At 40.5% G+C, this 25,924-nt stretch overlaps 1 protein-coding gene across 1 annotated transcript; it reads left to right on the plus strand.

Moving 5' to 3' along the window:
* Positions 1-1,767: 1,767 nt before the first annotated feature.
* LOC307255840 (oxysterol-binding protein-related protein 1-like) lies at positions 1,768-25,924 on the plus strand (the record flags this gene model as incomplete). The annotated part of the gene is made up of 27 exons (XM_080034643.1): positions 1,768-1,891; positions 1,968-2,053; positions 2,169-2,243; positions 2,421-2,532; positions 2,645-2,730; positions 3,444-3,588; positions 3,738-3,805; positions 4,644-4,688; positions 4,938-5,011; positions 5,364-5,427; positions 5,584-5,685; positions 5,809-5,934; positions 6,042-6,129; positions 6,594-6,700; positions 11,940-12,108; positions 13,619-13,826; positions 20,018-20,093; positions 21,096-21,230; positions 21,359-21,456; positions 23,249-23,431; positions 23,530-23,637; positions 23,925-24,014; positions 24,173-24,299; positions 24,394-24,510; positions 25,058-25,181; positions 25,272-25,374; positions 25,822-25,924. 27 exons carry the CDS (start codon positions 1,768-1,770, stop codon positions 25,922-25,924), a joined length of 2,943 nt encoding a protein of 980 aa, XP_079890769.1.

Below are 25,924 nucleotides of genomic sequence, written 5' to 3' on the forward strand. Positions count from 1 at the left end.
TGTAACTCCTGTGTTGTTAATGGTCGAGGTCCCTGTGGTAACACATCCACTCAAAAAGACATATTCCTTCTTACAGATGACTAGTACCAACATGTAATCTGTAACCTCCTGTACCTTCATTACAACATGGCCTCCCATCACCCTCTCTGCCAGGTGTGCACATACCGCAAGGGACCTAATTGCTTGAAGTTACCAAGGCCTTCAAAGCCACACACAGAGAATTGACCTTTCTTACATCAACAATGTTTGCAGCTCTAGTTTTTCAACACAGAATAATGGAGCCTGAAATATTTAGGATGGATAACCTTTCAAACAGAAGTAAGGTACAATTAAGGGCAGAAGGGTCAAATGTGAGTGACGCTGATTCTTGTCCAAAGTGTGTTACTATGACAGAAGCTCCATGAATAAACACATCTCTTACCTGAGTGGACATCACCTGGTGGAGCAAATACTTCCATCTAGTGTACAAAAGAAGAATTTGGTCTATGGCAAGTAGTAAGGTCCCGATTTCGTTAACAATATAGGCCTACATAAGGCCAACAAATCCCTAGGAACCTCAATATAAATATTGTTTGCTACATGAAATACCCCAAAAGAAGATTTGATTTAATGAACCTCAAATGTATCACAGAATTTGAACGGTAATAGCAGTAGTATTTCCAAAGGATGAAAAGGGAGTTAACGGGATATAGTCATCATGATAAACATTCTCACCAGTGTAGCCTATATGTTGACATCTGGAAGCAATGCATGTGGATGTGAGGAGGGGCTGGTTTATTGGAATAGCCTATCGCCTCATTTTGTGTTGCTGAAAACCAACTGAATGACAAAATGTAACCCAAACCATAAAACAAAAGAGAAGATATAGAAGATATAGGTCCATCAGGGCCAAAACTAGCAGGCTGGCCAATGTGCAGTAAGGCTGCTAAATGGACAGTCTGCCTTAAATGATGTATAAATGGGACAACTAAAACTATATGCCTGAATGTGTTTTTCTCTAACAACATTTTGTTGTTATTCTGTAACTTGACAAAAAATTAACTGAACTGAACTGGAAAGCCATAAATAAAATTACTTCATTTTATGAACTCATTGGGCAGAAAGAGACTAAGGTCCCTATATTCCCCAGTTCAATATGCTTTATCATTCATTAGGCCTACTTTCTCAAAGGTTTTATTTAAGGGGGGAGATGCACATACTTATTTTAGGGAGGGCCAACAACCCTGTAGGTGTTCCTGTACGTCATTACCGTGTAGCAGCTGCCTGGTCACATGATGGTCTCCACCGGCTGTCAGCTGATTTAGCCTGTACGATCATATTTCGTCTGTGAAGTGTGTTGTGTCTCTCTCCACTACAGTTAAAGCAAAGTCTGCCAAAGTGAAGCGAATTAGGAGTTGAAAACCTTCTTACCTGTCCTGTTAATGCTTACCTGTAAGTCTAAAGTTGGTTTCTCATTCGTTGACTCAGTTACACTATTTAGCGTGTTCAAGTAACACTAATCCGCCCCATATTGTTGTGTTGTTGTTTTCAAAAATGTGAAGGCAGTTTTCCCCTCCACACTCAAGCTAGCACATAGCGTTAACAAAACAAATATCTGAACAAAATGACTGACATATGTAGGACGAGTTAGCCTCATGCCTACTAAGTTTTGAAATTTCCCGCCGAGGAGCTCTATTCGTATTTATTGTTTGTATTTGCCTTTGTTTTTTAATTGTCTTTATTTGTTTGGATAGGAATTATTATTGAGTCTATATGAGTAGGCTAGTGATGGAGGAAGGCACACTCGAGGACCAGCTTCTCCACTTTGCTAAAGCCGGCAGTTGTTCTGATATTCAGAGGCTCCTTCAGTCGAGGGTCGACCACCTCGGCTCTCTCAACATCAACTGCAGAGGTAAGTAGTAGCCTATTAATATGACTGCAGGTGTAGCTCGCTGGAGTGTGATGTCTTTTTTTTTTTGTCAATGTAGCCAGGTCCAAAGCCAGTTCAGGATGGACCCCCCTCCACCTGGCCTGTTACTTTGGACACAGGGATGTTGTGGAGGAGTTACTCAAGGTGAGAGCTGTTGTAGCCTATAACAGGCTTAATTATGCTGTTAATGTTCTTCATGCCTACACACACATTTCCAAAGTGTGATATGATATTGACTCTATATGGGACACATTTGCAGGCAGGTGCTGATGTAAATTTGCAGAATAACATGGGTGACACACCTCTACACAAAGCAGCCTACACTGGGAGAAAGGTAAAACATTGAAATAATACAATTCCTTCCCTGTCAGCTCATCATACATAATATATCCTGTCAGACAACCTATGTCAGTTTTAATAACTGCAAAAGTTAGAAATTTCATTTCAGACCCCGCCATTGAAGCTTTTGAGTGATGCTTTTGATTTTTTTCTTTACTTTTGGACCCTTAAGGAGATTGTTCTGTTGCTGCTGCGGTATGATGCCTGTTCCAACATAATCAATGGAACGGCTCAAATCCCTAAAGATGTTGCAGAAGATGATGAAATCATTACCATGCTGGAGGGTATGTAGTCTAATGATTGGGGTATTTTTTATTTATATTTTGAATGGCTTCTCATTATTGTAGATCAGATGCCCCTTTATCTCATGTGGTGTGTGTTTGCATCATAATAAAGCTGCAGAGAGAAGAGAGGTGAGGAGGCGGGAGGGGAAGCTCCTGGAAGCAGCCAGAGAGGGAGACATCTGCACACTGTCTAAACTGGTTAGTGCCTGTAGAACTGTGGCAGAATATATGTAACACTTTGACTGCATCTATCCTGCTATGCCAATCTATCGCAGGTCTCACTGTCTGGAGATTGTTAAAATGCACAAACTATAGGATTGAATTTATGAGTGGTTCAGAATCTGGTGTCAAAATTCCAACACACGTAAAGATATATTTTCAAAAAGTCTGAAGCGAGAGCCCTGAATCCTTGACTACTTTAATTTGATTTGTCAGTTTAAAGGTGAAACATCCTCAAGGACTGCTACCTTTTTAAGTACTGTTTTGCTCAACATCAAAAAATCCAGTGCTGATACACATCCTATAGGTTCTGTAAAGGGGCATGTTGCTAGCTACGGTGGGCCTTCTTCGTTTACATGCCCTTTCTTTACATACCAGGTTACAGAGTCTAGGCTGTGTATAAACACTGGATTATTTTCCCCAGCGTACACACACACACAGTACAGACAGGTAGCGGTTCTTGAGGAGATGTTCACTGGTTTTGACAAAAAGTGATTCAGACAATAAACGTTGTCTCCAGAAGAACTGATCCTACCTTTTTAATGTGCCCTTTTTTGTGTGTATTGTATTATTGGCTTTAGGTGAATACCTTCTAAATTTAGATATAGATAGGTTTCCATTGCCATTAGATGCACAACAGAGGTAAATGTTGATGTCTTCTGCTCTGTTACGTTGTTTTTTTTGCTCTTCAGCTCAGTGAAAAAGAAGCTCCAGATTTACACTGCAGGGATTCGGTGAGGAACACGCCCTTACACTGTGCAGCCTACAGAGGGCAGAAGCAGTGCATTATAAAGCTCCTCAAGGCTGGAGCCAACCCCAGTATAAAAAACAGCAATGGTATATCACTGAACTTTGAACATCATCTCTTATTATTGGGGAAGTACATCACAATATGTTTTCAAAGAATACACTTTTTTTGTCAATTGTATACTGTATGTTCTGCTAGTTTTGCCCACTACCTTGTTGTATGGCTGCTTGTGTTGCAGACCAGACTGCATTAGACCTGGTCCGCAGTGATGAACTTAGACAGATTCTAGCAGCCTATCAAGAAAAGGTAAGGAGATGTAAGAAGGTTTGAGTTGTTGCTCTTCCCATTATTACAACATAAAGTACAGGAATTTTTGCAGTTAATCACCGTTCAGTCTGCCAATCTCTCACACTGTCCAACTTTTATCAATCAATATCTCACTACATTTCTATTAAATTTTGTATTTGAGTTATGGTCCAAAAATTATGATATTTATAATTATTTTTAGTGATACTATATGCTCTCATAGCACCACTGTCAGGCCTCTTAAGACAAATTGAAATCTAATGAACAGGTTTTGGTTTCTGCATAAATTGACTTAGCTCAGTCCTGTTTCCCCAGAGGATTAAACAACATTTCAATTCGGAGACTCCATTAGCAAATAACTCCCACTCAACACTTGGTTTGCCTAGCACCCTAATTACAGATAGAATGTTGGCGTGTTTTCTTGCAGGGAAAAGTGGATTTTCCTACTCTGCAGCTGGCCTAAATATGGGTTCAAAGCCACAGCTGTACGCTCTCCCTCTTTTCACACATGTCCATATTTGGTCACTTTAGGTCCGGTGACTATGGGGAAAAAAGCCTTGCAAGTCAGCAGTCCTTGCACTTGCTTGGATGTTGGATAAGTCTGGCAGTGCTTCAATGTTGAGCTTTGCATAGTCATGGTGGCAAAAAAAGCATTAGCATTACACTGTTAATTAGTTAATTAAAAATATAAAATGTACCTCTTTGCAGGTTTTACTATAATACAAAAAAAACGCAATTGTTAAAGTCTTTCTGGTTTCACCAAGAAATTCATCAACACTGTCAATCAGCCCTCTGTCTGTACAAATGTCTGAGAACTATTACTTTTCCCCCATGAAAGGATGTGAGCAGTGGGGTGCAGAAGATTGAAGGCCGTCTTTGGAAGGTACCCAGATGTTGAAGTGTTTTTTTCTTTTATACACCTAATACGTCGGGCAATGTTTTTTGTTCAGACTCTTCCGGATTCGATAGTATGGACTTGACTTTTTTCCCTGTTACTCTACACACTTCAGTCTAGTATTATCTGTGGAGTTCTAACCTAAATTGGATTATTACGAAAAAGTGTGAAGTTGTACCAAAGCTCATACATTAATATGAGTTACTTGTTGTTGTTGACTTTATGCGTCTCTGACAGAGTTCCCGCTTTCTTGGGTGGAGATCCCACTGGGTGGTGGTTGAAGAAGGAACACTCTCCTGGTTCCCCAGACAGTGAGATAGCTTTATATGTATGCAGTTTTCTTTTGCTAAAAATCGTAGTATGTACATGTATAGCCTTAACTAATATTTTGTAAATACGAGTGCACTTTTATTGCCATTGTAGGAGATTCTCACTTGCTACTCCATTCTTGATTCACTGTGTATAAATAGCCACATTCAACCAGACAAAAACCTTGTTAGACATTTACCTAGGCTGAAATAGAACATCTCCTCAAAATGATAGTTGTTGGAGATGGAGGTCATTAGTGAGTAGTGCACCAAGCCTGCGGGGACAACTGGAAATTTAAAACTGGATTGAGGTAGATTGTCTATATGTGCTCTGTGCTCTGTTTCTTTTTGCCAGGGCCGATGCACTGGCTGGTGTCAGAAAACATGGCTGCAAGTCTCTGACAAACGCCTACTGCATGGTAGGTTAAAAAGAGGTTAGAGGCTCATTGTAATGATGACTACTACACAGAGATGCTCGGTCCTTAATGTGGATGTGCCACTTGTGATCACATTATCCTTATGAAATGATCTAGTGCCGTGAACATGACTTAAGACATTCCATTTTGTCATTCTAGGTCAAACCATGGGACCATTGCTTCTTCACGCTCAGGTGCTTTGATGACACTGTACTTAATTTTAAGGTTTCGTCAAAGACAGATTCTATGGCAACGAGAAAAGTGAGATGAGATGCACATTCTACGCTGTTGTACACAGCCCCACCTCCCTGAACAAAGTGACTGTTTTGTCCTTGTACAGTATAGCTGCAACATTGTACTAAAACATATATTTGCCCATGTTAGAGATGGATGGATGCTTTCGAGGCACACGCATCCTATAGTACTCGCCACTGTGCCCAAGAACAGCTAGTCGACGAGGCACCTGGTGATGGTGGCGATACGGTGAGGAATCTGTCTCAAGCCCTTCAGGTAACAGGTTATTTCTAGAAATTTGTATTAAAGAAAAAATTATGTAAGGTGACAGTAGGGAAGGTGTGCTATTCAGGGAGGATTCCAAGTGTCTGTCTCGTCCTGTGCTCTTGCAGGCAGCCAACGCTTTCCAGCAGAAAATGGAGAGTGAAGTGTCAATATTTCTGTCCATGGTGAAGAATGAGGAGAATTGTGGTAGGAGTCCTGGAATGGAAGAAAAATGGTGGATGTAGATAAAATAATTGCTCTATAGAATAATTGTAATAGCTAATAATTATTTTAAATAAACTAAACTAAAGGAGAACAGAAGCACAGGAAATATTTCGGCTGTCTTCTGCCTTTTGTCAAATCAATTTCTATTGTACGTTTTTTACGTTCTGTAGCCCTTTTTAAAACCAAACCTACATACAGTTTATAGACATACACAACCTGTAATGAGCGGTCACATGTAAGTATTACTAGAATAAAGACTCTCAAGCCAAAATTATTGACACCAGTTAACTTAACCTTAAATGGTCAATTTAGCACGGGGGGGAGGGGAATATATATTTTGATGAATCATAACAATTGTCAAAAGATTATATATTACAATTAAAAAAAAATACGAAGCAACAAAATGTATTCTTCTGCACTGAAATATATATATATGTTTCCAATAGCATTGGCAGCTCCTCTTCTACTGAAAGCCAAAGAGACCAGTGAGCTCTCCGCTGAAACCTGTGCTGCTCTCCATCTGTGCCTTGAACTGCTGTCAAAACAAGAGGAGGTACGGAAGCATCTTCATTGCCTTACTCATATGAAGCCTTTATCAGCATGTACAGGTTTTTTTTTGGGGGGGGGGGTTTGGGGTTTTGGCTATGTTAACCACCTTTATACTACATCTCTCACATAGTTAAATATATACCCAGACCATAAAAACGTAATTTTAATTAAATGTAATTGGTTTCTTCTTCGAAAATAGCCGCAGCCAATTGATTATGTGTAAATATCTGTCTCATTGACTCCCATACTCTCGCCTTGCTCCTATTGGCTGAACAAATGATATTAAATGATTACCAAGCCCTTATGCTCCTCCCCCTTACGTTAGCTCCCCTCATACCAATCAGAATTTTGAAGTCTGTGTGTCCCTGTCCACCTGCCCTATAGTGAATGTGCTGCACCCCTTGGAGGAAGCGATGGAAACAGTGTGGTAATCACTGGCATGTCTGTAGGGAAGGACACAGGCGAGATCCGCTTTTATGCTTAGGTCCGCACTCAGCTCGCAGACTGTAGACACACACACACAAACACAAACACACGTACACCCTCGTACTCTGATCCACACACTCCTGCTCTAGGGGAAAGGCTGTGCATTGAGCGAGGGAACTGAAGCGCGTGCTTATTCAAAGGCTCAGCTGGAGATACATGCATTTACCCTCACACAGTGAACATACACGCTCGCAGGCACACTTCCACATGCCAGAGCATCTGAGAGCAGGAGAAAGAGAAGAGACAGCATTGACGACACTCTTATCCACTATCTGAACAGGTACAAACCAAACAACTGCTCTTGTATCTTCTTGTATCTCATTGTATCTAATTGTTTTGCGATCGTGAGCTAAACTAGCAGTAGTGGGCTGTTCCCTCATGACTTTGCATAAAGGGGTTTGAAGTTTGGCATGGATTAGATTTACTCTGATGTTTTTTTTTGTGTGCTGGGGATTTGAGGTTTGGTCTGAAGCGTTGCATTACATTTTATTTATTCACTTAAGCTATTGATAATAGCTTAGTGTGCAAAGGAAATTAGTATGGATTTAATTATCTTAATCTAGAGTGTGAAATTGAGCATGTTTGAAGTGGAACTGAACACTACACTGCTCATTGGGTCTTTTCTTTTATGAGATCATCTTAAAATGTGATGAATTATGTCAAAGTAAGAGAATGTAGAAAACATTTGTAATGGAGATCTTATTTGATATGGTGACGCTTCAAGTAAGGCTTTTAAGGTAAAGATCGGGGGTTTAACCATTTAAACGCATGTTGTTGTTGTTGTTGTTGTTTCACTGTACTGTTGCACGTGAGCAACTTTTTCGTCTCATTACCGATTCATTCAACAGAACTGTGTCAAAATGGCGAAGTCAAATTGTAATCATATCACGAAAATTCAGCATACAACACCCTCTTTCTTAGGATGCTTAGATTATGATAAGGAAGATATCGCCTAAACTAAAAATGTTCAATAAGTACAAAATGGGAGAAATCTCAGGAGGAGCAACTAGGAAGGGTATTTATTGTCTATGATGGACTGACATGCAATAGATGAGATGTGTGTACAGTATAGACCAATATAGTAAAATGACAGTTTAGACAAATGCATAAATTGTAAAACCTAAATGAGGAATGTTACATGTACATGTGGTTTTTATTGAGGCTTTATGATCGTTGATTTTACAATTGACAAAGCAGATTATTTTTTACATGTAAACTGAATTAGGGATTTAGTGTGTTTTTTTTTATTGTAAGGTAAAACATAATTGAATTATTTTAGCATCAGATAGAGTACAACTTTGTCTTCTGGAAGTCAGCTTGATATATAAAGAAGCACGACAAAATACAGCATGTTTACACAGTTTTGTGTGCGTTGCCAAACCACATTATCCTTGTGCGAACGGGGAACAGCTGCTGTCCTGTCACAAAGAATAAGCCGCCATTGTTATCACAGGGATGGCTGAGAGCATTCATTGCAGTCTCATCTCCCAGTGTGTGATAACAATGTACACTGAATTACACACAGATAGTATGCTGATAATGGAACGTCTTAACAAGCATCTTACATCTACTAATGCTAACATAGCGCTTATGTCTACTAACTGGATTATATTTCCGCCACTGCTGAGAATGGCTGTATTAGGCAGCATTACCTCTAATCCACACATTCCCGTTGTCGTCCTACCATAAGGGCGTCTGTTTCTGCTACTTATACATTTGCAATACATAACAGACAGTATTGAAGAGCAGCTGTAATTGTGTTCTGACAACACAGACAGATGTGACATTCGTAGCAATTAGTGTTAGCCTTCAGCAGACTATATATGTGGTGTGACCCATATTCGCAGCTGCTGCTGAATTTAATTGTGCAACATTTATATAGTGCATGCAATGAGGCAGGATTGGATGGTGAGTATGTGGCATGTCAATTGGAGATTATTTTTTTTTACTGCTGCTAACTTTGCTTTGACCTGCAAACAGGCAATCCTGGACCGAAAGCCCTCCTGAGGCCATTGTGACTGACACTCTCATACACACACAATACAGATTTATATGCCCAAACCTTCCTTGGTGTTTCTCAGCCAGCAGGCTTCCACACCTGTCAAGAAAACAAATGGAGGCTTACAGCATGAAACCACTTAGCGGTGACATGCAGATAAGCCAATCTGTCAGTTTGTATTGTGGTTGAAGCCAGAAGAGTGACAGCATATAGTATCTTTCTTTTTTTCTTTCTCTGCAGTGATTCATAATCTTTTGGTCTAGACACTAGAGACTGTAAGAAAGAAGGCAAATTGCCCTTCAAATCCTTGGGGATTGGAGGGTAAACAAAGTACCGTTTGACCTTAAGTTCAACCATTGCCACATCATGGGTAACTGACCTACTGACTGTCATCTCGCTCCCAAGAGAGACCTCACCGGGCACAGCCATGTTCTTGTTTGGTCCCTTCCCGCACTGACTTCCTTCTTTGTCGGGTTCATGCAAAATCTGTATAAGAAGAAGGGGATATCTTCTATCTGTTTGGATGACCTGTTTAGGCAAGGGTGTGTATGTGAGAGTTACATGGGAGTAGTTTCTGTAAAATTGGTAACTGCATCTGCATTGCTGCGCCCGGTGCTCATGTCACACTCTTAACAAAGAGTTTTTTTGTTACTCAGCTCTGCAGCCATCAATATAGTTATAAATTGGCCACTGAGATTTGCTTCCCTTTGCCAATTTTAGAACAAAGTAAAGAGCTCAACCCTTTTGCGGTGTTGGCCAAGGAGAAGCTTCCCTCTCCCAGGCTCCAGCAGCATCTACTGTTCACAGCCTCAGCAGGGCTTAAAATAGCGCTGATTGTGCTCAGGCGAGAGGATGCGACCAGAGCGTAAGAGCGGGATAGTTACACAACAAAGAGTTGTGTCCCTGGACAGGCTCTTAAGCCCAAAGGCTTGGGACAAGGAGCGTTAACAGTGCGAGCCTGTTTACTATTACACCATACATCAGAAAAGAGGCTTGATGCTTGGCAAGCACATCTTTTTTTTGGATACGCATTTGATATGTCAGATGTGTCTTTATTAGACAGGGTCACACAGTGTGTTTCTGCTGTTGATGACTGGAGACACTTGAGAGGTCTTATTTTTGCAAAGTGACAGATGGTATCCAAATTTTAGCACAACAGGATAATGCTGAATTTTTCGAACCACTGGGTTTAGTTTAAAGCATGTCTTGCTTTAGTTTATAGATACTTTTTTCTGAAGAACGTGACTCATATCTGTATGAAAGAACAGATCGTACAGTTTTGGGGAAACCTTTGAGGTTTGTGTGTGGGTTTCTCAAACAAGAATTGAACTAGACAGAAGCTGCACATCTACACTGACACTATATTTCTATTTATTCACAGAACACAACCTTAAGGGGGTCAATATAAAAAATTGCAAATGCGAAGGCAGCAAAACTGAAAGTCTGTCAATTTAATGTAGTTGCTATAACTCCATGTATATGTGCAGTAGTTTGTCAGTTTTTTTAATATATAGAAGCACACAGGTCAAGGGTTTAACTTTAGTTTTTAGAAATGGTCATTAAATGAAATGATATGTGGCAGAAGTCATCAATGCTTCCGTCGGGCTTAATGTAGCTTGAAATATTCTGGTCAGAGGTGTTTTATTGCTCTCTGCTACAGCTTATTATTTGCACATGGGTTATTCTTGGGCACAAAAGCAATCCGATTCACAATTTTTATTTACACAATAAATCCATTGCAGGTATTAGGGGTGCTCAGATTGACTATGCGTTGATTTCAATCAATTTTATATTGATTATTCAAAACACCTAGATCAAGCGGCATTGAAGTTTGCTGATCGGACAAAAAAAGACCAGCCTATAGGTAAATAGGTCACTCTGTGTTTTCACTGCCTTCGCCATCATGTTTGTCTGACGCAGTCTATGATACTGGAATATAGTTGGAGTGACTGACTTGTGGTGGGAAAGTCACTCAGGCCCTTTATCTATGTGTACAGGCAGCATAAGCGATGAAGATGAACTTTCCATCTTTAAGCGAAGATATTGGCTCCACATTTGGCAGATTGTCCTGTTTCTCTGCTACCTGACTGTGTGCACTGTCTGTGCTCTGTGAATGTTTTTTTTGTCTACTTATTATCTATTAATAATACATAGAAATGCATGAAGGTCCTTTTCTAAAGTTTTCATTATGTAAGGAGAATGTGTTGTAATAGCCATCCATCTTATTCTATGTGATTTTTATCTTAGTGTCTGTGTGTTTCTGTTTAGTTGCCTGTCTTCTGTTTTGTAAGTAAAGGACGCACAACAGCGACATTGACATAGGACACAATGATCTGGTCAGTCCCACAGTGGCCCTGGCTCAGGTTGCTTCTGAAGGGACACTCAATCCTGAGCTGCACAGCTTTCCGAGTCTGGGGTGTTTGGTTCCGACCAGAGGAAACCAGATCTGTGGGCAGGGTTATAACAATGACCTGCCATCAAAACCGCAAAGACGCACACACTGTGGCAGCTACAGAAGCAGATCAATACCGATTCTTTTAGTCCAATCAAACCATCAGTAAATCAAAGATTTCCAGGAATATTATCCGTACTGTGTATGCAGTTGCCGGTGTCCAATACAAGTTTCCCCAAGGGCACAATCAAGTATAATTGAATTGACCCGAATTGAAAAAAACATATATGCAAGCATTGTCTCCATTTACGTTACCCTGTCTTTGACGTGTGTGTTTTAATGTGTCTGGTGGTCCTGTGTTGGTAGGAGTGGAGCCTGAAGTTAGAGCAGGAGGTGGAGAAGAACAAAGCTCTGTCGGAGGCTCTGCAGACATTGGCGACCGAGCACCAAGAAGTCCAGCAGTCCCTGTGTAAGAGCAGGAGGAAGTCCACACTACGTACCCTCACTGAAGATGACTTCTATGACGCTGTATCAGGTCAGCAGCCCCTGAGCAAGACAGTCCTTGAAGTAATTAAAATATTTACTATCTAACCCTGGGTTACACACGGGATCACTACATTTAGATTTTGATACAGGTCTTGACCAGGTCATAAATAACACAATGCTTTGAGACCTAATTTGTCTAAAGCATTTTCCTCTCTGGTAATGTTTCTACTTTTGCTGATGTTGCACTTAAAGTAATACTGAGTTAACATCATATTTCATTTGAGTTTGCAGCACTGCACCAAAAAGATTGCAAGCTTGGAAATGTTAATGTAACCGATGCACAATTTTGCTTCCCAAATGTTTTTGAGAAAGACTTTTGAACAAGTTCTATCAGGCCTTCAGCATCCACTGAATGTAAACATTACTTTGTGTATGAGAAATCTCAACTGGGAAACTCCAACAATTGTAACAGGTATTAGCATAGTTGTATCCCCAAAGAGTTTCCGCATTACTTCCCTTATAAAAGTTAAGCAATACAGATTTACCCAGTCCAGACAACATTGCAAGTTCTCTTCTCTTATACCCAATGTACAATCAGATGGGGCTGAGCCCGACGCCGGCGCTCTTACTGCTTTCATTTTTAAAGTAAATAATCAATAGTTAAAAGAGATTATTTGACAGTGTTTGCTGCACGTTGTTAACCATGCAGAGTATTTCCATCCGCAACATCTCTATGGTAAAAATGAATTGTAGAATGTATGCTTCTTCGTGTACCCGAACGCCACGCCACAGTGAAGATGTACAGTAGACTTCTTTCTACAACATGTTTGTGCACTATGAACCACTCTCTCATGAATCATTGCATTATTCATATATTAGCCCTACTTTCTACTACCAGGCAGACACCCTTTACCCTTAGACTCAGAATATATATGAGTATATCCCATATAGACTGCATATAATGGATATTCACATGCTGAGTTTAGTAAAACCCAATCACGTGTTTTTGTTTACATAGATGATGTGCTGTTGCCCCCTTTACCACAGTGCATTCACATTACACTCACTGTACATTCTGTCAACACATTATTCAGTAAATACACCTACGTGTACTCACAACAAGCCCTCATAACTCAGTTTAGCATATTGAGTCCTCCATCTTAGAGTGTACTAGAATATATCTCTATAATAGAGTGGTATTTTCCCCCTCCATTTGTGTATGTCACAGTACCTGTAATTTCACTAGCGGTGCTGGCGAGGGGAGGAGTTGTACAAGCAACAGCAACAAGCATAGAGCAAACAATGTTGTAGGAAATGAAGCGTCTGCGTGGCCTCTCATTGGAACACAATCCTCAGGTGGGGTTTGGCTGGCATCAGGGAGGTGGGGGGGGGGAGGGGTTCGGAGAGGAGCAAGAGCGCTTATTTTGCAGGACAGTGTACTCCTCATGTTGCAGCTTTACTGAGCCGGCCTTTTGAACCTTTATGTATGTGTGTGTGTATGTGTTGACCTGGCATACTTGGCATGACCTTCCATCCGCCTCCCTGTCATCATCCAGAAGGGTCAGAGTCTGAGTTCTCTGTGAGCGGCTTCCTGTCTGTGGCCAGCAGTTACTCCCTGGACGAGGACGAGGGGAGAGAAAGCCCCTTTCTCAGCAGCAGCAGCAGCAGCCTCCGCCTTCGCAGCGCACTCAGGGGGCCTACCGGCATGTCAGAGGAGGGTAGCCATGGCAACCAAGCAGCCCAGTGCAATGGTGTTGAGAAGCACAGGTGGGACACGCTCCAGTTTATGATGTCGTGCTTGTTTATTTGGCTTTTAAAAGGATGGCAGAGTGAGTGTGGAAATGTAATTGGGGCCATGCTGTGCTCTCCTCCTCACATACAGTACATCCGATTCACTGTTTATTTTTGGGCAAGGCTGCTTTTTAAGATATTTATATTCTAGAATGTAGGGGAATATGATTTTTCATTGACGGGCAACTTATTAAATATACAGTATATTGCACATTTGACTTTTTAGTATGACTGTCTGATAAACAGGTTGCACACCTCAATCAGCAAGAGGATAGGTAAATTAGTAAATGGCTAGAGTTGGTGTAATGGGATACCACCTTTCCACTCCGGTCTGTTTTTGTTGTCGGGTGTTTTTGTTTGAGCGCTCCATCCACAGAGAATAGCCTGTTTTGTTTTTCCTGACAGATCCAAGTCTCCAAGCGAAACAATGAACATAGCACTTGGTGTTTTTGGGGGAGGGGGAGGATTTGTGAAGATTTGACAATCTTTTTCATTTCCGTTGATGCTGATCCTGGCTTGGCCTCTCATCCTTGATCCAACAAGTGATCCATGAATAATTTAGCATGTGCTGGCCCAGAGTAGGGGTCAGAAGGAAAGGGGACTGGCGTGTGCGTGCGTGCGTGCGTGCGTGTGTGTGTGTGGTGCATTAAAAATGTATGAGGTGTCTGTTTATTTTGGAATTACTCCTCTCATTCAAAGGTACATATGTCCCTGGTTGCCTGTAGATGGGCCAGTCTAGTTGCCTTAACAATTCTCTCACTCTTCTACAACAACAGTTGTAAGAGTGTACAGTAGTGTAAACGTGCCTCATACTTTTATGCATTTAATGATAACAATTTGTAGAATACCACTATAGACAACGTTGACTGTAAGATATTCATGCTTCAAAGTATTCATTTAGCATTTTCATAAGCAATAGAAAGTCCCACCTCACTTTCAGGTTGACTTGGTTTCAGTAACCTCTGACAAACAATACAGTTTTGATTAAAGGGTCTATTTAATCTGTTGACAATAGAAATCCCCATTATCACATTATCGGAAAAAGGTCCATTGAAAGAAATCCTATGTAAAAAAAAAATACATTTACATAAAAGTTGGTGGAACAAAAACTAGGCCAGAAGTATAGTCTGCTATGCATCACTGCTCTGCTCATTGTACAGATGGAGCAGCAAAACCCCCATCCTCTACCGCTCTGTTTATTTAGCTGAAGTAATGGCTTTTATTTGTGTAGTTGCTTCAGCACTCGATTTTTAAACAAGGACACCATCTGCCTCCAGCCAGCATACCTGTAAAACAGTCCACGCTTCAGCTGGAAGCAGGGCTGGAAGATAAACTCAGTCAAGTAGCAAAGGCTAGGTTTCATGAGGGAGTAGGAAAGCAGCTATTTGTATCTCAGACAAGACAGGGACATTTAAATCATAATCAATCAAAAGGGTGTGCAAATGTAACTAGAAATGCAATTCCTGAAGAAATTGCGGTGTGAATGCTGCGCTGCTGAACTGAAGCTGATGCTGAATAAACTTCACTGCTGAATGTTGATGAAGAACGAAGGATGAATGTATCTGAATGAACAGAATGGTTGAAAAATAGAATGTTTGAGAAATGTGGAATATTTGGAAGTTTGAATGGACTTTCTAGCTGAATTGAGGAATGAATTATGACCTTGAAGTATGACCTCCAAAATTTAATCAGTTCATCTTTGAGTCAGAATCAACATTTGTGCAAAATTTGAAGAAAAACCATGGAAGCGTTCATGAGATAATGCATTCACAAAAGGCAATGTCACAGTGACCTTGAAATTTGAACTTTGACCTCTAAACTCTTGTGATGTCATCTCTGAGTCATACTCAACATCTGTGCAAATTTTTAAGAAAATCCGGTGAAGTCTAAAATTTGGTGTTGGAACGGGGAATTGAACCCCCAACCCTGTGTTCAGCTCAATCAGGATACTACCATGTAATGTCCTGAAGGAGCTGAACATGTAGAATGTGGTATAAAGTGTATCGGATGAAAACTGACTGAGTAAACGCAACTTGAATTTTGTGTGTGTGTGTGTGTGTGTGTCTGTGTCTGTGTGTCTGTGTTGTGTGTGTGTCTCTGTGGTATGTGTAGGGTGTGTGTGTGTGTGTGTGCGTGCGTGCGTGTGTGTGTGTGAGTGTGTATCACTGTGGTGTGTGTGTGTGTGTGTCTTTGTGTGTGTGTGTGTGTGTGTGAGTGTGTGTGTGTGTGTGCATGTGTGTGTGTGCGTGTGTGTGTGTGTGTGTGTGTCTGTCTGTCTCTGTGGTATATGTAGGGTGTGTGTGTGTGTGTATGTGTGTGTGTCTCTCTCTGTGTGTGTGTGTGTGTGTGTCTGTGTGTGTGTGTGTGTTTGTGTGTGTGTCTGTGTGTGTGTGTGTGTGTGTGTGTGTGCGTGTGTGTGTCTGTGGTGTATGTAGGGTGTGTGTGTTTGTCTGTGTGGTGTGTGTGTGTTTGTGTGTGTGTGTGGTGTGAGTGTGTGTGTCTGTGTGATGTGTGTGTGTGTGTGTGTCTGTGTCTGTGTGTGTGTGTGTGTGTGTGTCTGTGTGTGTCTGTGTCTGTGTGTGTGTGTGTGTGTCTGTGTGGTGTTAGTGTGTGTCTGTGTGAGTGTGTGTGTCTGTGTGTGTCTGTGTGGTGTGTGTGTGTGTGTGTGTGTGTGTGTGTGTGTGTGTGTGTGAGTGTGTGTGTCTGTGTGTGTGTGTCTGTGTGTGTGTGTGTGTGTCTGTGTGTGTGTCTGTGTGGTGTGTGTGTGTGTCTGTGTGTGTGTGTGTGTGTGGTGTGAGTGTGTGTGTCTGTGTGGTGTGTGTGTCTGTGTGTGTCTGTGTGTGTGTGTGTGTGTGTGTGTGTGTCCCTCTCTCCCTCTCCCTCTCCCTCTCTATGGAGCATAAGGGATTGGAGTTTGACCTACATTAGCCTATGACGTCATCGTTGAGTCAAAGGCAGGTGCACGTTCAGGGGTCACCATGGTAACAGACAGCTAATCAGTGTCAATTGTAAACAGCTGGTAATCTACACACGTACAGCCACTTGTCTCCCCAACCAGATCACACAGACAGAGGTTTTAAATGAACGCATAATCCCAAACTGCTTCTCCTATCTCGCAAACCGTTTGTCTGACAGACAAAATGAAGATACCGTGAGAATCAGAAGATTCCAATTAATATTCAGTGTCAAATGTGTTTCTTTAATGTAAAAACGTTTTAGTTGAGAGCAGTTTACGTTTAGATTTCTGGTGTTCTTTTTTATTTCCTCTCCTCCACTCTGCCACACTCTAAATATCACAAAAATTGATGTTACATGCGTCAAACATGGCTGAGTAATTTGAAAACTATGCATTTTTTTTAAAAGGTTGAATTTTAACAATGAAAGATGAAAGATAGCTGAACTGTTTCTCGAAGAAATTAACTTTGTAGGATGAAGTATCAGTGAGCTTGAAGTGTTAGAAATCAGTGCAAAACGCTTTGCGTTTTGCCGATTTCCCAATGTATTCCCTATAGGGATTTTGGGTGTAATAAACCTTTAAATATCTCTGAAGTTATGAATTTTATGAAAAAATAGTGAATTATGGAAATGTGCTCCCGTGCAAGATGAACATGGGACACTTTGAATCGAGTTTCTACGATGAAGTATGAACGAGTAGGAGGAATCATAATTTTGTATGAAATATTAATTTCATAAAAAGTCGAATTTATTTGAAATTATGGATTTTATGAAAAATCTGTTCACGAATAATTGTTGTCTGGAATGAGCTGAACATTTAGACGTAAGAATGGTGTTTCTAGGATGAATTGTCAGGGAGAAGAAGAGACTTTAAACTTTTCATAATTTTGGTTTAATTGCTTATTAATTATGAAGTTATGAATTTTTTTGAAAATTTTGAATGAAAGCCGGAATGTGAAAAATGGGCTGAATATGAAGATGGTTGAATATAGTTTGTGGAATGAAGCATGTTGAAGATATGGACGTGCATGAATTTGGGCGGAATAATAATAATAAGAACTAGAAATGCAATTCCTGAAGAAATTGCGGTGTGAATGCTGCGCTGCTGAACTGAAGCTGATGCTGAATAAACTTCACTGCTGAATGTTGATGAAGAACGAAGGATCAATATATCTGAATGAACAGAATGGTTGAAAAATAGAATGTTTGAGAAATGTGGAATATTTGGAAGTTTGAATGGACTTTCTAGCTGGAATTAGGAATGAATTATGACCTTGAACTATGACCTCCAAAATGTAATCAGTTCATCTTTGAGTCAGAATCAACATTTGTGCAAAATTTGAAGAAAAACTGTGGAAGCGTTCATGAGATAATGCAGTCACAAAAGGCAACGCCACAGTGACCTTGAAATTTGACCTTTGACCTCTAAACTCTTGTGATGTCATCTCTGAGTCATACTCAACATCTGTGCAAAATTTTAAGAAAATCCGGTGAAGTCTAAAATTTGGTGTTGGAACGGGGAATCGAACCCCCAACCCTGTGTTCTGCTCAATCAGGATACTACCATGTAATGCCCTGAAGGAGCTGAAAATATAGAATGTGGTATGTAGTTTATCGGATGAAAAATGACTGAGTAAACGCAATTTGATTTTATTGTGTTTGTGTCTCTGTGGAATGTGTGTCTCTGTGGTGTTTGTGTGTGTTTGTGTCTCTCTGTGGAGTGTGTGTGTGTGTGAGTGTGTGTGTGTATGTCTGTGTGGTGTATGTAGGGTGTGTGTGTGTGTGTGTGTGTCTCTGTGGTGTATGTATGTGTGTGTGTGTGTGTGTGTCTTTGTGTGTCACACCACCTTTAAAATCCTATTGCAGAGGTGGGATTGGAACCTACAACCTTCCAGTTATGAGTCCAAAGCATTAACCACTACGCCACCAAACAGGTGTGTGCCCATTTGGCGAACAATGGAAAAAAGTTCCTTGTTGTGCACTTTGCCAAAATGCAGGGGTTCCTGTAATGCATTCTCAATAGGGATTTTGGGTGTAATAAACCTTTAAATATCTCTGAAGTTATGAATTTTATGAAAAAATTGTGAATTATGGAAATGTGCTCCTGTGCAAGACGAACATGGGACACTTTGAATCGAGTTTCTACGATGAAGTATGAACGAGTAGGACGAATCATAATTTTGTATGAAATATTAATTTCATACAAAGTTGAATTGCTTTGAAATTATGGATTTTATGAAAAAACTGTTCACGAATTATTGTTGTCTGGAATGAGCTGAACATTTAGACGTAAGAATGGTCTTTCTAGGATGAATTGTCGGGGAGAAGAAGAGATTTGAAACTTTTCATAATTTTGGTTAAATTGCTTATTAATTATGAAGTTATGAATTTTTTTTAAAATTTTGAATGAAAGCCGGAATGTGAAAAATGGGCTGAATATGAGGATAGTTGAAGGAAGTTTGTGGAATGAAGCATGTTGAAGATATGGACGTGCATGAATTTGGGCGGAATAATAATAATAAATACGTAGAATATCAATGCTGTGAATGCTTTCAGCATTCACACCAATAATAATAAATACGTAGAATATCAATGCTGTGAATGCTTTCAGCATTCACACCAATTATCTGGTGATATTCAAGGCGTGGTTTTGAGCCAAGCTTCATATGCAAAAATGATTTAATCAATATATATTGAGTGTGTTTTATGAGTTTTGATAACCCCTCCCCCCCCCCCCCCCCCCCCCCCCACACACACACACAGTTATTTATCTAATTCATGGGTATTACATAAGGCTTGACCAGACCAGTTGAAATCGTATTAGCATATAGGTGTCAGATGACCTCGTTCCAAAATGGTGGTTCAAGCCATGTTGTGTGCTCTGCAGCTTTTAGATTGCCTAGTGCCTACTGCATGTTGAGAGCTTGTACTAAGTTATGATGTGTTTCTTTTTGTGCTTAGTGCTATGGAAGAAGAGTCAACACAATTTTAGTCACAGATCACACAGGTGTTATTTTTTGCCTGCCATAGATTGCTCACCTTACACAGAATAAACAATGTAATTTCCCCCGAGCAATAGAGTTTGAAAAAATGGTATTTTACAATTAGCCATCTACTTGCATGTTACAGGACCTGCTAACTGATAGAAACCATCTTTGTTAATGTAATTCTCTCTCGTGTATTCTCCCTCTCTTTATGCTGCTGTCCCACAGAACATCTCTACCGGCTCCCATGTTTTCTAGAAATGACGTCAGCATCTGGAGTATCTTGAAAAAATGCATCGGCATGGTGAGAGCAGACAGTTCTCCTCAAACTAATTTACTAGACTTATTCAACTTGCTTCAATTTGCTGTTTGGAGAAAATGAATTGCTTTTTTAAGGTGGCTTGTTGAATAGAGACTAAAAAGTCAGGTAATTGTGCCTGACATCTACTAATAGCACATACATTTTGGACATTGTATGCTATACTGGGGTTTGCTCTACGGCTCTTGTCTTAGGGAGCCCTTGTCTTTAAGCTGTCAAAAGCAGTTAAACACTGAATGAACGCAGGGGCAAATATATTCTTTAATTGATGTGTGTGAACAATAAAGCACAAAAACTCTTTTGCATATTTATTGCGGTCCTTGACCACTTTGACCAGTATATGAGGTTTGGTATAGGCATGCATTAGAAAAACTAGAATGTATCTTAGAAATATTTATTTATTTATTTATATATACATATACTGTATGTTAAATAGAAGGGAGTGCTTAAATTGTGACAATTACGTTTTTGTACTTCCTCGTTAACTATGGTGGCTTTGGTGGAATAGTCACTTAGTATAAGTGGCATGGGCGTACTAAGGTATCTCAGTTCTCACTCAGACCCTGCCTGGATTTGATTGCATTTGAGAGGTTCTATTATTATTTATATTCTGACGATTCATGCATACATGTTTCACTGAGTAGATAGTTACACATAGTGTACTCATAAAGTATTAGAAAGCCATATGGTTGTTGAAATAAGACAATGTCTCCTGTCTTTTTTGTCTAATATTGTAAACCTCTGCATAAGGTTCATGTGTGAACATCGGTTTTCCACCTATAGCTTTACACTAAACTCTTAGATAATCCATTTAAATGTTAGATTATATTTCATACCATCCAAAATATCCAAGAAAAACTTTTGATAATATTGTATTTAGCTGTCTACAGAGGAATACTGATTTATCTCTGATGTAAAATACCCAAAGTCCCATGCAATAGTGTGTTTCCTCACAGTTTGTTTTATCTCCTCCAATCTTTTTTCCAGGAGCTGTCAAAGATCGCCATGCCTGTGATATTTAATGAGCCTTTGAGTTTCCTCCAGCGGTTAACAGAATACATGGAGCACACCTACCTCATCCACCAGGCCAATGCCACAACCGACTCTGTGGAGAGGATGAAGGTATCACAGTGCCCCAAGTTTACTTTTTTAAATTAAAATACAGCAGGGATACACTACAGACATATTTTCAATCAATAATTGTATTGGTTTGCCTGTAATTTGGTTATCATCAAGTCAATGGTCTGCAGTGTGTTGCAGCATTTGCTGTGTCGGCTGTAGCGTCGCAGTGGGAGAGGACTGGGAAACCCTTCAACCCACTGCTGGGGGAGACTTATGAGCTCATCAGGTAAGACAGTGGACTCATTCGTACCTTAACTGTTAAATTGTGTTTCATGAGCACACATTTACACACACACACACACACACACACACACACACACACACACACACACACACACACACACACACACACACACACACATACATATATACAGTGGAGGAAATAAGTATTTGATCCCTCACCGATTTTGTAAGTTTTCCCACTTACAAGGAAATGAACGGTCTATAATTCTAAAGCTAGGTTTATTTTAACAGTGAGACACAGAATATCAAAAAGAAAATCCAGAAAATCACATTAAAAAAAAAGATATAAATTATTTTGCATTTCATTGAGTGAAATAAGTATTTGATCCCCTACCAACCATAAAGGATGTTGACCCCCACAGATTAGTTCTCGTGCTTTAAAAAAATACTCCTAATCTCAACTAGTTCCCTGTATAAAACACACCTGTCTCAACGTGTTACCTGTATAAAGCACACCTGTCCACAGAGTCAATAATCAAACTCCAACATCTCCATCATGGGCAAGACCAAATAGCTGTCTAAGGACATCAGGGACAAGATTGTTGACCTGCACAAGGCCGGAATAGACTACAAGACCATTGGCGTGAAGCTGGGTGAGAAGGAGACAACTGTTGTTGCGATTATTCGAAAATGAAAGAAACACAAAATGACCATCAATCTCCCTCGGTCTGGGGCTCCATGCAAGATCTCACCTTGTGGTGTATCAATGATCATGAGAAAGGTGATGGATCAGCCCAGATCTACACGGGAGGAGCTTTTTTATGATCTCAAGGCAGCTGGGACCACAGTCACCAAGAAAACCATTGGTAACACACTATGCCGTAATGGATTGAAATTCTGTAGTGCCCGTAAGGTCCCCCTGCTCAAGAAGGGACATGTACAGAACCGTCTGAAGTTTGCCAATGAGCACCTGAACGACTCAGAGAATGCTTGAAGGTGATGTGGTCAGACTAAAACAAAATCAAGTTCTTTGGTATCATAGTGACTCGCCATGCTTGGAGGAAGAGGAGTTCTGACTATGACCCCAAGAACACCATCACCACAGTCAAGCATGGAGGTTGTAGCATTATGCTTTGGGGGTGTTTCTCTTCTAAGGGGACAGGTGGACTTCACTAAATCGAGGGAACTATGGATGGGGCCATGTACCATGAAATGTACCTCTTTCTCTCAGCCAGGTCCTTAACAATGGGTTGTGGATGGGTCTTCCAGCACGTCAATGACCCTAAAAATACAGCAAAGGCAACAAAGGAGTGGCTCAAGAAGAAGCACATTAAGGTCATAGAGTGGCCTAGCCAGTCTCCGGACCTTAATCCAATAGATCTGTGGAGGGAACTGAAGCTCAAGCGACAGCCTCGAAAACCTTAAAGATTAGGAGAGGATCTGCAAAAAGGAGTGGTCCAAATATCCTCCTGAGATGTGTGCAAACCTGGTCATCAACTACAAGACACGTCTGACCTCTGTACTTGCCAACAAGGGTTTCTCCACCAAGTACTAAGCAATGTTTTGATAGGGGATCAAATACTTATTTCACCCAATGAAATGCAAAATAATTAATTTGATTTTCTGAATCTTCTTTTTGATATTCTGTCTATCACTGTTAAAATAAACCTAGCATTAAAATTATAGCCCGCTCATTTCATTGTAAGTGGGCAAACTTACAAAATCAGTGAGGGATCAAATACTTATTTCCTCCACTGTTTATATAGAATGTATTGCCAGTTTTATTGTTAAGTGGACATTCCTGCAGTACCAACCATGTCCCTGTTGTCCTTCAGAGATGATTTGGGCTTCCGGTGGGTGTCGGAGCAAGTAAGCCATCACCCTCCGGTCAGCGCCTTTCAAGCTGAGGGCCTTAAGGAGGATTTCGTCTTCCATGGCTCTATCTACCCCAAACTCAAGTTTTGGGGAAAGAGCATAGAAGCTGAGCCCAAGGGAATGATCACCCTGGAGCTGCCCAAGTGAGTTCACGGTCTTAAGATTGCCTCCGTTCCTTCTGAGGTATAGTGTCAACCCAAGTGACTTTTGTCTTAACCTTTTTGCTTCTTTGTATCTACAGATATAATGAAGCTTACACCTGGACAAACCCCACCTGTTGTGTCCACAATATTATCGTTGGTCAGCTTTGGATCGAGCAGTACGGCAACGTGGAAGTGATCAATCACAAGTAATAGAAATTCCCATCTCGGTGTGCTGTGCTGTGTGTCTGCCTGTCTTGTCTGCAAATGCATGCTCGCAATTAGCATGCACAGAAACTTGTGGTGCATGAATATCTTCCTTTCTGATCTCCGGAATGGAGTGTTGATCTACTTTCCCATTCAGCTTATTGGTCATGGGAGCAGAACTGGGACAGCTGACATTCGAATAGCAGAGCGGGATGAATAATAATAAGCTTGCAGAACCAGAATTGATGGTGAAAGAGAATTGGTAAAAAGTCTTGTCATTCTCTGATAGGACCGGAGAGAGATGCAGCATGACGTTCAAGCCCTGTGGCATCTTTGGAAAAGAGCTCCATAAAGTGGAGGGATACATTCTAGATAAAAGGTAGCATCTTTTTTTTTTAATTACCAATGATTTCACTATTCATCTCATGTTTAATATTGCCTGAAAGTAATGTGAATTTATCATACATTACCTCAATGTTAATTACATTGTCAGATAACAGGTAAAATATAACTGTGTCATTGGTATATGTTTTTCAGCAAAAAGAAGCACTGTGCAATATATGGCAAATGGACCGAATGCCTGTACGCAGTAGACCCGGCTACCTTTGAGGCCCACAAAAAGTCTGACAAAAAGAATTCGGATGAAAAAAAGGGCAATAAACAGGTATTATATTGTAGTGCTTTTTTTAAATCACCTGTGTTCTGTTGTTCTATTGGGTCCAAGTTAATTTTCAATTCCATCTCTGTGTGACCCCCAGAGCAGTGGAGATGAAGAGCCAGAAGAGATGCCTCCCCCTGATGCAGAGACGGTCCAAGTCATCCCCGGCAGTGAGCTCATCTGGAAGATTACCACTCGACCAGACAACTCGGGCAAGGTATGATAAAGGCAGGAGGGTTGGAAGGAGAACAATTGGTAGCTTAAAAGTGCACTATGCAGTTTCAGAGGAGGGGGGGTTTGTTTACATTCACAGAGCCTGCAGTTAGTTTACTAAACATATTTACTCTACATGTAATTCCTAGTTTTGAATAATTCTATCGTCATAAATCAAAACCTATTTATTTTGAGGCACCTGGAACCAAAGACTAGAATATGTTTGTAAAACCAAACTGACAACACTGCTGCTGTAAACAACAACGGTGAAACAGTAACTTTTCAGGAAGCTTTCTAACTTCAAAATAGTGTTCCAGGGATCACTTTTTCCTGTGAGGAAAGTTTTGTTTATTCAGTTATGAGAATATACCTTTGGGAAATGTTCACTTCTCTGACACTCCCAAAGTTAAATAGTGCACATTTTAAAATAAAATAATAATAAGGCATAATAGCTGGAGATGAAGTGTTTTGTGTTATTTTGTCGCTTCTTGTCCCCTGCTTCCTCCGTGACTGTTGAAATTGTGTGGTAATTTCACTCTCCCTCTTGGCAGTTCTATGCCTTCTCCACATTCGCCATGCACCTAAATGAGCAGGAGAAGAGCATGGAGGGAGTTATTGCCCCCACAGACAGTCGCTTCAGACCTGATATTCGCGCCATGGAGAACGGTGATATAGGTATACAGTTTATGAACCCTATTGGAGCCGGTTATAGTGTGTCATCGTAATATTACATTTTTTTTTCTTTTTATATCCATGCCTTTCTAGATTCAGCAAGTGCAGAGAAAAAGAGGCTTGAGGAAAAACAGAGAATGGCCCGCAAAAATCGCTCCAAATCAACAGAGGAATGGAAGACGAGGTTGGTCACTGAGTATTGTAATGTCATTTCATTGGCCCCGTTGTTAACTGTTTTTTTTACTAACTTCCTCCCTATCGTCTTGTGTTGTCAATTATCTCCTTTTGTTATAACTGAGAAGGAATGCTGCACTTGGCCCAAGGTTTGGTTCAAAGCTTTCCTTGTTTTCTCTGGTGTGAGGTTCTGCACTACACCACCCTCTTCAGGACAAAATTCACAATTGCAACACGGGTGTTTGTTATTGAATACATTTGTACAAACATTTGCAGTGGATTTTTGAATGTGGAAGATTGGCAACTTTTTGTCCTTTCGAGCTGTACACAGTTGAACCTTGCCATGAACTAGTGTTATGCTCTTTGTGTGTGTGTTTTTGATTTGTCTGATTCTTTTATTTCTTTTTATCTCAAAGTGCTATCATCATATTAATCTTAAAATTACCGTTTCTTTGTTAAAACTCTGCAGGTGGTTTCAGCAAGCACCCAACCCTCACAACAAAGCTCAGGACTGGCTCTACTTGAAAGGCTACTGGGACAGGAACTACACTCACATGCCTGACATCTACTAA

This window comes from Ammodytes marinus (assembly GCF_949987685.1).
Source record: "Ammodytes marinus genome assembly, chromosome: 9".
Taxonomy (NCBI): Eukaryota; Metazoa; Chordata; class Actinopteri; order Uranoscopiformes; family Ammodytidae; genus Ammodytes; species Ammodytes marinus.